Here is a 14,016-nt window from a genome sequence, read left to right as displayed (position 1 = left end):
TAAGAATCTCACTTATACAACGGTTGGAGGGCTTAGTATGTTAAGATATTGAATGGGGAATGTTTGAGAATTGAGATCATGTACTTTGGAATCAAGAAATCAAAACATTGTATATATAGTTGTTTAGCAAGCCCACTGTATGTGCACTCCTTCCAAATTTCTACTTAAAAGACATACACTACCTGACTTAGGCTTAGATTAAAATTGTTGTAATTTTTCATATTATAAGAAATATAACATAGATCAAAATCGTGATTTCCTACTAATGATCCTATGCATGCATGGTAATTCTGATATCCTTTATGATTTGTGGGGACACCGATGGTAATACATCAGTCAGAGATCGAGATGGCTGATGATCATTCATCTCATCCCGATAGAACTGAGATAGAGATGCCTGATGAAGATGGTGGTAAAGAGAACGTAGCAGCTAAAACAGTAGATGATCGATTATCTAATCGTATCACTAGAAAGCTCGCTGATCTGAAATCAACATCGTCTAGTCGTCCCATATCTAAAGTACCTGAACATCTACGTAAGGGGAAGGAAAGTACCTATGAACCATACATGCTAGCAATTGGTCCTTATCATCGCGAAAAGCCAGAAGTATAGGAGATGGAAGAGCACAAAAAAAAGTATCTAAAAGAGCTTCTCGAACGAAGAGGGAAAGAAGCTCTGAATAGGTATGTCACTGCCATGAGGAATTTGGAAGAACAAGCTCGTTCATGCTATGCAGATGATTTTTCAGATATTGATACGAAAGAGTTTGTGGAAATGATGTATAAATTTTGCGTTAATCAGTATCTTTTATTAATCAACCAAAATTGGTTTATATAATACAACAGTCCCTAACTATAAGGAAATTACATAGAATAATCCCATTGACTTCGGGATTACAGAACAAGAAATTAAATCAACTAAATCAAGAAATCAAATCAAGATATAAGAAACTAAATCAAGATATACAAGGAAAGCAAATGCAAAGAGATATGGAAAGTCAATACGCCCCCTTAAGTTGGAGCATGGAGGTTTCGAATGCCCAACTTGCCAACCAAGAACTGAAATTGTTTCTTGCCAAGAGCTTTAGTAAATAAATCAGCAACTTGATGGCGCGAAGAAATGAAACGAGTTGTTAACAATCCTCGTTGAATGCAATCTCTAACAAAGTGACAGTCAATTTCAATGTGCTTTGTTCTTTCATGATAAACTGGATTGTTAGCAATATGCATGGCAGCTTGATTATCACCGTATAAGTGAGTAGAAGAAGAAAGTGAGACAGTTAAGTTTGAAAGCAATTGCTGCAACCAAATTAACTCACATGTGGCAATGGCCATAGATCGATACTCTGCTTCTGCTGAGGATCTTGAAACAGTCGTTTGTTTCTTGCTTTTCCAAGAGATGGGAGAATGGCCAAGGAAGATGAAATACCCACTGAGAGATCGCCGGGTTAAAGGGCAACTTGCCCAATCCGAATCACAATAGGCCGAAAGTGATAAGGAAATTGTAGAAGGAAAGAAAATACCTTGACCTAGTGTTGATTTGAGATATCTCAAAACCCGCAAAGCAGCTTGCCAATGACCTTGGTGAGGTTGATTCATAAACTGAGAAAGGACATGAACTGAATAACAAATGTCAGGCCGAGTGATGGTCAAGTAAATCAAGCGTCCTACCAGACGACGATAGGAGCTAGGATCATGAAGTGGTGGACTGTCATCAAGTACTAACTTGTGATTTTGTTCAATGGGAAAATGGCAAGGTTTTGCACCAAGTAAACTTGCTTCCTGTAAAATGTCCAATGTGTACTTTCGTTGAGAAAGAACAATGCCTTCGAGAGAGTGAGCAACTTCAACATCAAGGAAGTATTTAAGAGTACCAAGATCTTTGATGGGAAACCAAGATTCTAAATATTGCTTGAATTGATTGAGATGCACATTGTCATTGGCTGCCATGACCACATCATCAACATAAACAAGAACCGTAAGAAAAAAATTTCCTCTGCAGTATGTGAATAATGAGCTGTCAGCTTTGGATTGAGTGAATCCATATCGAAGAATAGCGGTGGAAAATTTTGCAAACCATTGCCGAGAGGCTTGTTTTAGCCCATACAAAGATTTTTGGAGTCGGCAGACCCGTGAATCATTATTGGATAAATAACCCAGTGGAGGTTTCATGTAGACTTCCTCCACAAGATCCCCATGGATAAAGGCATTATGAACATCTATCTGATGTAAAGTCCAACGTTTGATTGTTGCAACTGCTAGTAAGGTACGAACAGTAGTGAGTTTAGCATCAGGTGCAAACGTTTCAGTATAATCCAATCCCTTCACTTGAGTGTACCCTTTGGCTACAAGGCGTGCCTTGTATCGTTCTATGGTCCCATCAGACTTGTATTTAATTCGGTACACCCACTTGCATCCAACTGCTATCTTGCCAGAAGGTAATTCCTCAAGGGTCCAAGTGTTGTTTTGTTCAAGTGCCTCTAACTCATTCTTCATTGCTTCTTGCCACCGAGTATCTTTAATTGTCTGTGTATAAGATGTTGGCTCATCATTGGTTGAGATGGCCGCAAGAAAACAACGATGCTGTGAAGAAAAATGTGAGTAGGAAAGATAATGAGATAAAGGGTAAGAAGTACCTGAGGAAACCGTATTGGCATGAGATTGGGATGTGTCTTTATTATTTCCTGGCAATTCAACAATGTAATCCTTGAAGTGTGCTGGCATCTTTCTTTGTCGGGTAGGATGAGTGATTGCAATGGGTACTAGATTAGGAAGGTCATGGGAAATTGTAGCTTGATCATTCCTATATTGAGATGTATTGGTTGTATTGTCATTATCTACAACCCTCTCATCATCTATGTTGTTTTGAGGAAGCTCATTGGTTGTATTATTCTCATCAATTCGGTCAGCCAGATCTATTTCACCATCCTTATTAACTCCCTGCTCATGATGATCTATAATGTCAGGTTCTATGATAGACACAGGTATAGGTGATAAGATGGAAGATTTTGTTGGGGAATAAGATTGAAACGGGAAGATGGTTTCATGGAACACGACATCTCTTGAGACAATAATTCTATGAGTTGTCAAATTGTAAACTCTATATCCTTTCTGACCATAAGGATATCCAATGAAAATACAAGGATTGGCTCGTTCACTAAATTTATCACTAGACCTTGGAATAACCGAAGCATAACAAAGACACCCAAAAGCTTTAAGATGTGAGTAATTTGGCTTCCGAGATAACAAGATTTCATAAGGACTTTTTCCATTTAAGAGTGGTGTGGGTGCATAATTAATCAAATAGGCTGCAGTAAGAACACACTCACCCCAAAATTTTATAGGTAATCCTCCTTGAAATCTTAAAGCTCGTGCAACTTCTAAGAGATGCCTATGTTTGCGCTCTACTACTCCGTTTTGTTGAGGGGTAGAAACACATGAAAATTGTTGAACAATCCCTTTTTCTTGACAAAATTGCTGAAATTTGTGAGCGGTAAACTCAGTCCCGTTATCACTTCTAATCTGCTTGACATGAGAATCAAATTGCTTGTGAACCATGGCAATAAATGAGACTAACAAATGATCAACTTCAGTTTTATTTCTCATTAAATAAACCCATGTAGTTCTACTAAAATCATCAACAATACTAAGGAAATAATGAGCACCAGACAAAGATGGATTTTTGTAAGGTCCCCAAACATCACAATGTATTAAATCAAAAGGTTTCTGAGTTTTAATAGAACTATTAGGAAAAGAATGTCGAACTTGTTTAGCACGATGACAAGTATCACAACAAAAATTCTTCATCTTGTGAAGATTTAAACCATCAATAAAAGACATTTGATCAAAAGAAAGGTGACCAAGTCGTTGGTGCCATAACTCAAAGCTTGTATCATGAACCGCATTTGCAGATGCCGCAGTCACACTGAGTGCCCTGAAATAATAAAGACTATCCTTAAGCTCACCCATGCCAATCAGCTTCCTCGTGGCTAGGTCCTGTAAGATACAAAAGGTAGGAAAGAAATGAGCAACACAGTTTAAGACATTAGTTAATTTGCCTACGGAGATGAGGTTACAAGAAAAGGAAGGTAGATACAAAACATTGCTTAATTTAATGTTAGGATTAATAGTGACTTCTCCATAGGATTTAACTGGGACAGAAGAACCATCTGGAATGGAAACAGGAAGGTTAAAACCGACTTGTGTTTCATTGTGTAAGATACTCTTCTGGCAAGTCATATGGTTAGAAGCACCTGAGTCTAAAATCCATTCAACACTACCATTGGAAAGAGAATTTGCCTTACCAGCAAAATTTGCAATTGGATTCAAGTTCTGTGTCTTGTCAAGATTCAGCAAAGACATGAGTTGGGTATACTGTTCTTTGGTGAGACCGCCGATTGGAGATCCAGTCAATTGTCCTGTCGTGTTCATGGTTTGTGTTTGATTTGCTATCTTTCCACGTGTCGATTTGGTTTTGTTCTTTTCCCACCAATCCGGGTAGCCATGTAATTCAAAACATGTCTCCTTTGTGTGTTTATTTTCTTGCAATGTTCACAATATAACTTTGATGTGTCTCGGTTACCATTGTTGTTTCTTGCCACAGCCTTCGGGTTGTTTTTGGATGCAGCAAATGCAGCTGCTTCAACAATGGTTGCCTATCTTGTCGTTGCAATTTGTTGTTGCTTTTCTTCTTGCTAAACAAGTGCATAAGATCAGGCTAGTGAAGTAAGAGGATTAGTGTTTAGGATTTGAGATCTCACCACATTATATTTTTCATTCAATCCCATCAAGAATTGATGAACCTTTTCTCTTTCTTTCTCAACAGCAATTGCTTTCGCTGAACCGCAAGTGCAAGGCGGAATTTGAGAATAAGCGTTGTACTCATCCCAAAGTCCCTTAAGTTTTGTGTAATATGCAGCAATTGACATATCCTTCTGCTGCGTATTCACTATCTCAGTTCTTAGTTGATGCACTCGAGGTGCATTTCCTTGTGACAAACGTTCTTCAAGATCGACCCATATCTCCCTAGCTGTATAAAAAAAAAAACAACACTGTCATGAAGAGATGAGTCAAGAGAATTAAATATCCATGAGATAATCATGGAGTTGTTTTTGATCCATATTGCAAGATCTGCTGAATCTGGTTCTGGTCGCGGCAAAGTTCCATCAACAAAGCCAAATTTATTCTTGGCAAGTAATGCATTGGTCATAGCTCTTCGCCATGTTGGATAGTTATCTTCTCTGAGAAGACATGAAACTAGCACGATTCTTGGATTGTCATATGGGTGTAAGACATATGGGGATGATAAATCATTCATGGTTTGTTTGGTGTTTATGGTGATTGATTGGGTTTTTGCAGAAGAATGTTGGCTAGAATCATCAGACATGATGAGGAGAAGCATGCCTTAGATGGCCTGCTCTGATACCATATAAATTTTGTGTTAATCAGTATCTTTTATTAATCAACCAAAATTGGTTTATATAATACAGCAGTCCCTGACTATAGGGAAATTACATGGAATAATCCCATTGACTTTGGGATTACAGAACAAGAAATTAAATCAACTAAATCAAGAAACCAAATCAAGATATAAGAAACTAAATCAAGATATACAAGGAAAGCAAATGCAAAGAGATATGGAAAGTCAATATGATGCTCCTTGATGGCTGCTTTATTATTGAGCTACTTCGCAGGCTTATGGATAACACGATGGAGCCAGGAGATAGTACTGCTGACTCTATGGATAACACGATGGAGTCGGGAGATAGTACCGCTGACTCTTTTTATTTTTTGAGTTCGATCATCAAGAGATTGGGCCGCGATTTGTTATTAATTGAAAATCAAATCCCCTTCATTGTTCTCGAGGAGTTGTTGCGCATGACAACCATGTCAGAACAGAACAATTTGCATCAAATGGTTTTGAATTTCTTCGCTGATTCTGTATTGCCAGACCAATCGAAAGTCAGGGGAGAATGGGCAGTATGTGTTGAAATATCCACAGAAAAAAGCGAGCATCAGCATCTACTGAGCTTTATACATGATAACTGGCTACGTGAAGAAAATTGGCGGAGCAGTCGTCTCGTTAAACAAAAGTGTCCGTGGTTTTTTTATGGACGCAAATGGAGACCACGTAGGCCCAATGAAAAGTTTAGGAGGTTCATGCGTTGTGCCACAGAGCTTAAGGAGGCAGGAATCAAGTTTAAGAGGGTTCATTGAAGTAGCTTGATTGATATAAAATTTGAAAATGGAACGACGAAAATCCCACAATTGGAAATTACCGGAGAAACCGAGTCTACCTTCCGAAATCTCATTGTCTATGAGCAGTTCTCTCCAAGTAATAATGTCAAACTCGTCAGTGACTATATTAAATTCATGGACTGCCTCATCAACTCCCAAAAGGATGTGGAATTACTTTGCAAGCGCAATATTCTTCATAATTGTTTAGGTGATGATGAAATGGTTGCCAACATGTTCAATAGGCTAAACGATTTTGTCACTCTCTCTCCTGACAACCGTTACTATGATATATTCGTCCGTGTGAACAAGTATAGCGCCCACAGTCGTCACACATGGATAGCAAACTTAAGGTACAAATATTTTAACAGTCCATGGGCTTTGATTTCCTTCTTTGCTGCTGTTTTGTTGCTTCTGTTTACCTTGACTCAAACTGTATATTCTGTTCTCGCTTATTATAAATAAATGGTGAGCGGCGGTAGTCGTAGTCATGGAGATCATAAATGTCAAGAGAAAGGTGGTACTTGATCGGCCGGACTATCAAATTCTAGTTCTTGCAATTTATTAATAGTTGAATTCCTGCTTGTCGACGGTTTCTTTTATTGTAATGTAAAACTGCACTTTAATTTAATTTATGCTTTGAACTTTTCCTACAACATTCATGGACCATATAGGATTTGGATTTGAGTAATTTGTGAATTTGTTTACTATTTTTCATTGTTCATTATTTATTCTATTTCTTAATTTTTACCATTAATTTTAGTCTTAGATCAATTTTCGCCACTATTTCCTCTTGAAAAACCTCACAACTCCTCCCTCCAGTAACCACCACACAAACTCCAATCTCTTCCTCCAGCAACTTCACATTATAAAACTGCTCTCCCACCAATGGCCACCCAAGAATCGGCACGCCATGGCTTAGTGATTCAAGCACAAAGTTCCATCCACAATGACTTAGAAATGCAGATAAAGATTTGTAAGATAAAATCTCCACATGGGGTGCCCATTTATGAACCAATAGCCCACGTCCCGAGTCTTTGATTCTCTCTTCAAATCCTTGAGGCAACCATTCATTGGCTCTAAATTCAGAGCTTATGTCAAAGCCTAATGGTGGCCTAACAACCCAAATGAAATTCTTGCCACAACCCTCTAAAGCCATTGCCAATTGCATCATATTCCATGCAGATATAGTGCTCTGTGATCCAAATGACACAGAGAGAACTGAACAAGGTTTTTTATCAAGCCAATTTTTACACACCTCTGGGGAGACTCCAGAATCTCTTTTGCTTCCTGTAGACAAAATAACAGGGCCAATAGACCTGTTATACCTAAGTAGCAGAACTGATTTATCACGCAACAGAATCAAATCAAGAAACACAAGAACACCACAAAACCAAACACACAGAATAAGCCACGATTTACCGTGGTTCACTTATCCTTTTATGGATAAGCTACATCCACGTTGAGCTCAAGAAAGGTATGAGCTCGCTGCACTATGATTACCAGAAGAACAGTCAAGATTACACAGATTCAACACTCACCAGATCTACCCGTTTTACAACAGCACTCAGCCTTACAAGATACCCTATGAATATCCCAAACCCGAGAGAACAACACTCTCACCTGAATGATTAAAGCCCCTAATCACTCGACTGATTACTCTCAATCTGGAATTGAATCTTAACCCTAACACAGAGAAAATAGCCGACTCAGAGAATAACCCTAGCCTCTCTCGTTTTCTCTCTCGCAAGACTGACTGTATCATGCGCTTTTATATGGTTGACTCTGTGATCGATCCTGGCCGTCCAATCTGAAACGAACCTATGGTCTGCATTTGCCCAAATGAATAGCCTAAAACGACGCCGTATAGTGTTACTTAAACGACGCTGTTTTCAGGCTTCCACATTTAACATTTCCACCTTGGAAGCACTGGAAACAGACTCTTTTGTACTTGCCCTTTCCCATTCTGTCATAGCTTTTATCACTCCTGATTACTTGATATGCAACAGTTCATGCAGTGCTTGAACTTGACTGGAGTGATAATTTTGGTGCCCATCTCGCTGGGTTCTCTTCTGGTGGTACCTTCTTCAGTTCAATGATTCCATTTGCAACTTGGTTCCTCACAAAATGGTAACGTACGTCCACGTGTTTGTTCTTTCGTGATACACTGGATTTTTGCTTAGATGGATTGCACTCTGGCTGTCTGGTACACTGTAACCTTTCCATCAATTAGTTTTACTTCTGTCAGAATTCCTTTCAACCTAATGCTTCTTTAACAGCATCAGTGACTGCATGTACTCTGATTCTGTTGAAGACAGTGCTACAATTGGCTGCAACTGTGATTCCAGCTTATACAATTTCCACCCAATGTGAAGTAGTATGCGTTGTGGATTTTCTGGAATCCTTATCACCTGCAAATCAGCTCTACAAAGCCAACCAGATCAAGTGCAATATCTCTTTTACAGTAATCAGACCTACACTAATTGTACTGTTATATTTAACATCCATTTTAGAGCAGTCCAATGTTCCATTCCAGGATTGGACATATATCTACTTAACATAGAGATAGAAAAGGCTAGGTCTGGCCTAGTGCTAATCATGGCATACATCAATGACCCCACCACATTTGCATAAGGAACAGACTCTCCATTCAACAGTTCTAACTTAGTTTTGGGGTATTGAGACTTGCTAAGGATAAACTATGACTGTAAGGCATTGAGACCAGTTTGGCACCAGCCATGCCAAACTTTGTGCTAGTTTAAGCAAGTAGGACTGTTGCTGCAGTCTGAGTTCACATTTCTTTCTATCCCTATTTATTTCCATGCCCAAAATTTCTTAGCACTGCCCAGGTTTTTCATGCTGAACTCAGTTTAGTCTTTTCTTCAATTCACTGATTAAGGTTTTTGACTTACTAATCAACAACATGTCATCCACATATAAAAGCAGGTAAATAGGCAGATTATCTCCATTTTAAGTAGAAGCAACTATCATATTGGCTTCTAGTGAATCATGCCTATTAAAAGGTGTCAAACCTTTTGTACCATTGCCTAGGGGACTGTTTTAACCCTAACGGATCTTTTTAACAGGCAGGCATGGTTAGGAAACTTTGGGTCAGTAAACCCCATGGGTTGCTCATATAGATCTTTTCCTCTAGTGTTCCATGAAGAATGCAGTGGTGACATCCAACTGCTCTAGTTCTAGGTCTTGATAAGCTACTACTGACAGCATTAACCTAATTGTTTTGTATTTTACCACAGGGGAAAGACTTCATAAAGTCTATCCCCTCTCTTTGAGTAAACCCCTTAGCCACAAGTCTGGCTTTGTACCTAGGTGGATCAGCTAGGATATACCCTCTTTAAGTTTAAACAACCACTTACATTGGGTCAGCTTTTGATTAGCAGGTTTTGGAACCAGTGTCCAGGTTTCATTTACCTTTAAGGATTGCATTTCTTCCTCCATAGCTGTTTTCCATTTGTCCCTCTCCTTGGATCCATGGCCTCTTGGTATGTCTCAGGTTCAGACCTAAGTACTTCTGTACCTGCAATAAGCATTATATATAGTTCTGCATATGAGTACCTTGAGGTGGTCTTACCTCCTCCTGGTCCTGTCTCTGGCCAGTTGTAGTTAGTCAGGTCATTTTGTTGTGGTTCTAGGAATTCTTCTCTTCCTCATCTTCAGCCTGGTCAGGTTCCTCAGGTTCCAGCTCAGTCTCAGGTAGCTGGGGAGTTGGCCTTGTGTTTGAGGTGGGTGAACTTGATGGGTTGTATGCTCCACCTCAATCGGTGTGGGTATTGGTCTGTTTAGCATTTTCTTCTGTACTTTTGGTTGTTCCTTCATTAGGGTTGGTGCCTTTGCATGGGAATACTCCCTTATTAAACACCACATCCCTGCTTATTAAGATTCTGACCCCTGGTGACTCTCTGTCCCATAGCCTGTACCCCTTTGTGCCCTCAGGGTATCCAAGGAACACACATCTAGTTGATCTTGGCTCTAGTTTTCCCCCCCTGTGTGTGCATATGCAGCACAGCCAAACCCTCTTAGGTGCCCTAGTTCTGGTCTTCTCCCTGTCCATCTTTCTTCTGGGCTGAAGGTTTAATGCTGTGGAAGGGCTCCTATTCACTAAGTAGGCAGCCGTGGGAGGCTTCTCCCCAGAAGGTTTTGGTAGGTTGAAGTGATCAAGAGGCATCTTACTTTGCTAGCAGTGTTCTGTTCATCCTCTCAGCTACCCCATTTTGCTGATTGTACTCTTACTGTCCTATGTCTCAGGATCCCCATTCACTGCAGAACTTATCAAACTCCAGATTACAAAACTCAGCCCATTGTCAGTCCTAAGGGCTTTCACCTTTCTGCCAGACTGATTCTCAACTAGTGCTTTCCAGTCTTTGAACTTTGCTAGAGCTTGGTCCTGTATCTAAGTAAGAAAACCCAAACCTTCCTACTGAAGTCATCAACTATGGAAAGGAAATACTGTTTCCCCCATGAGACTTAACCTTTTCTGGACCCCATAATCAGAGTGTAGGTAGTCCAACAGTTGTTTGCTAGGTGAACTCCCTTAGGAAAACTATTTCTGTGCTGTTTACCAAGTACACAACTTTCACAGAACTCTATGCTTGTAACAGTATCCTTTCCATTGTCCTAGTCTTTTCAGTATCCATTCCCTTCTGACTCATATGGCCTATCTCAAGTGCCACTTTTCAGTTACTGTAACTTTTGGACCCAAGTGTAGTGCTGTTGCATTCAGACTAAAAACTACCACAAAGCACATATAGCCCATTTTTCTTTTCTCCTGTCAACACCAAGTTCTCATTTTTATAAACATTCAACCACCCACTGTTAGCCTTATAGCAGCAGCTTGCTTCATCTAAGTGCCTAGTGAAATGAGTTTTCTCTTTAAGCATGGTTATATCTGACTTTGGTCAACCTTATTAGTTTTCCTCCATTTAGCCTAAGGGTAATGCAGCCTATCCCCTTAACCTTACAGGCTTGGTTGTTCCCCATATACACAGTCTCATGATCAGACTCCTCAAAGTCTTGGAACCAACTTCTATTGGGACTCATATGGAAGGTACAACCAAAGTCTAATACCCATTCCTTTGCAGTGTCAGATGTTGACACTGTTAGGACTTCTGGTTCATCCATTTGGTTACTAGTAGAGGCTAGGTTGCTTTCTGTGTTTCCTAGTTTCTGCTTTTTCTTCCACTCAAATCAGTTTTTCTTCATGTGACCTGTCTTATTGCAATGGTAACACTTCCTAGTTTCAGTTTTTGCTTTGTTGTTCCCCTTCCACTTCTTCTTGTTCTTACCCCCCTGACTTGATTGGAACCCTTTACTAGACTGGTCAGGTTCTATTCTACCCTTCACAAACAGGGTGCTGTTATTTCTCTTAAGGGTTTTGAGCTCTAACTCTCTAGCCTTAAGACCTGCAACTATCAGGTCAACACTGGGTACAGTACCGGAGTACTGAAGGGCATTCTTGACTACTTGGTAGTCTTCAGTTAGGGAATTTAATAATATCATGGCAAGGCTAGTTTGTCCTAGTTCTTGGTCTGTACCCTTTAAGATTAGATTCATCTTAAGGAATTCATCTAGGTTTTCCTCTATGGATTTCGAATTATCCATCTTATAAGAGAATAGGGCTCCCTTTAAGAAAGCCAAATTCGGGGCAGATTGTAAAGCATATAGGGACTCTAGCTTACCCCATAAACCAAGAGGAGTTTCGAATCCATCTACCTTCCGAATAACACTGTCAGACAGATTCATCACGATCAGGTTATAAGCTTCTTCATCAATCTCTTCCTTCTTTTCCAGTTTCTCCTCTGACCATTTCTTGGGATCCTTTTCCAGTGCAATTGCAACTTTGTTATGTGAGAGAAGAGCCTTCATTTTCTTTTTCCAACTGCCGAAGTCGATCTTCCCATCATATTGGGATATCTCCATTCTGGTGGTGCTCATTTTTCCTGTAATGACAAAGAAAGAAACACAAAGAAAACAAATGGAAAGTCTAAGACGTACTTGGCGTTGTTACACCAGTAGTTGCCAATTGCTGCCAGGCAGTTTTTAAGGCGGTCACTGGTATTCCAGCCGATATACCCTTATACTTTATCAAGACTTGACTCTCTAGAATCAATTCTGAACTCAAGGTAATAATCGAATCAAAAAACCCCAATTTTTGAAACCCTAATTTTGAAACCCTAATTTTTGAAACCCTAATTTCTGTTTCTTTAACACAAGAATCCCAAATTCACAAAACCCTAATTTCGTCAGAGAAAGAATGACACTCTAGGACTTAATTTTTGAGACTCTTACGGAAACCCCAATTTTTCAGAAAGTAACCCTAATTTAGGAAACCCTAAATTTTTTGTGAAACCCTAAATTTCCCAGAACACGAACTTTACTTTCAAGAAAAATGGCTCTGATACCACTGTTATACCTAAGTAGCAGAACTGATTTATCACGCAACAGAATCAAATCAAGAAACACAAGAACACCACAAAACCAAACACACAGAACAAGCCATGATTTACCGTGGTTCACTTATCCTTTTCTGGATAAGCTACATCCACGTTGAGCTCAAGAAAGGTATGAGCTCGCTGCACTACGATTACCAGAAGAATAGTCAAGATTACACAGATTCAACACTCACCAGATCTACCCGTTTTACAACAGCACTCAGCCTTACAAGATACCCTATGAATATCCCAAACCCGAGAGAACAACACTCTCACCTGAATGATTAAAGCCCCTAATCACTCGACTGATTACTCTCAATCTGGAATTGAATCTTAACCCTAACACAGAGAAAATAGCCGACTCAGAGAATAACCCTAGCCTCTCTCGTTTTCTCTCTCGCAAGACTGACTGTATCATGCGCTTTTATATGGTTGACTCTGTGATCGATCCTGGCCGTCCAATCTGAAACGAATCCTATGGTCTGCATTTGCCCAAATGAATATGCCTAAAACGACGCTGTATTAGTGTTACTTAAACGACGCTGTTTTCAGGCTTCCACATTTAACAAGACCAAACCTGCGGCCTAATTTTCTCCTAAAATACATTAGTCCAAGCTTGCCAATCTCCTCCACTGTGTTGAACAAAATTCCATCAGCTTTACTCCAATGACAAAGTAGCTCTTCCCTATGAAACACTGAAATAGAATCACTTCCATCCGTGACTCTTAAAGGCTCTGACATGTGAGTGACATGAAATGTAGAAGCTTCAGGAAAATCCGGCAACACAAATTCATCAGAATCAGTGTTCCGGTGAGGTAAATTTAGCCAGAAATAGTAGTAACAAGCAGAGCCAAAACCACCACCAGTAATAAATATAGAATGAAATATTCCAAACTCTTTGGCTATCTCTATACACCATCCTAAGAACATGTCCGAGATGATGCAAAGTGGTTTTTGTCCATTCTCTTGATAGATAAGATTATATATAAGTTTCCTGAAATGGGGTTTCAAAGATGAAGAAGCTTTAAGGAGATTGGGGAAAAGATGATGAAGAAGAGAATCCAAATTTTCAGAATTAGGAGGGAGGTCATGATTTGAGCTATTAAAAGGGATTTCAAGGAGATGAATGGAGGAGTTTAGAGGGAGAGATGATCTGAGTTTCTTGATATTTAAAGGGGTGTTAACAAAAGTTATGGTGTATTTGTTCCTTTTTTCAATTCGAAAGGCTAAAGCTAGGAAAGGATTTATATGGCCTTGAGCCATGTAGGGAAACATTACTATGCTTTCTTTTGTTTCAGCCATTGCTGAGAATCGAAGATCAAGAAGTGGAGGAG

The 14,016-nt window shown here is 39.5% G+C and overlaps 1 protein-coding gene and 1 pseudogene across 1 annotated transcript; one reads left to right on the top strand and one right to left on the bottom strand.

Moving 5' to 3' along the window:
* The first annotated feature begins 388 nt into the window (after positions 1-388).
* Positions 389-6,698, top strand: LOC116141130 (annotated as a pseudogene).
* A 268-nt stretch (positions 6,699-6,966) lies between these two features.
* On the bottom strand, positions 6,967-14,016 carry LOC116141129 (UDP-glycosyltransferase 92A1-like). The gene is made up of 3 exons (XM_031426663.1): positions 13,260-14,016; positions 11,306-11,311; positions 6,967-7,552 (listed from the first exon to the last, which is right to left on the bottom strand). The coding sequence occupies exons 1-3, from the start codon at positions 13,982-13,984 to the stop codon at positions 6,967-6,969; spliced, it is 1,317 nt and encodes a 438-aa protein (XP_031282523.1). The 5' UTR covers positions 13,985-14,016.

Source organism: Pistacia vera, unplaced genomic scaffold (genome assembly GCF_008641045.1).
Source record: "Pistacia vera cultivar Batoury unplaced genomic scaffold, PisVer_v2 Contig393, whole genome shotgun sequence".
Classification (NCBI taxonomy): domain Eukaryota; kingdom Viridiplantae; phylum Streptophyta; class Magnoliopsida; order Sapindales; family Anacardiaceae; genus Pistacia; species Pistacia vera.
Note: the sequence above shows the minus strand (reverse complement) of the source record. Positions and strands in the feature narration are given on the sequence as shown.

Coding starts and splice junctions, on each gene's coding strand:
- LOC116141129 (XM_031426663.1), bottom strand. CDS start 13,984: ATGGCTGAAACAAAAGAAAGCATAGTAATGTTTCCCTACATGGCTCAA.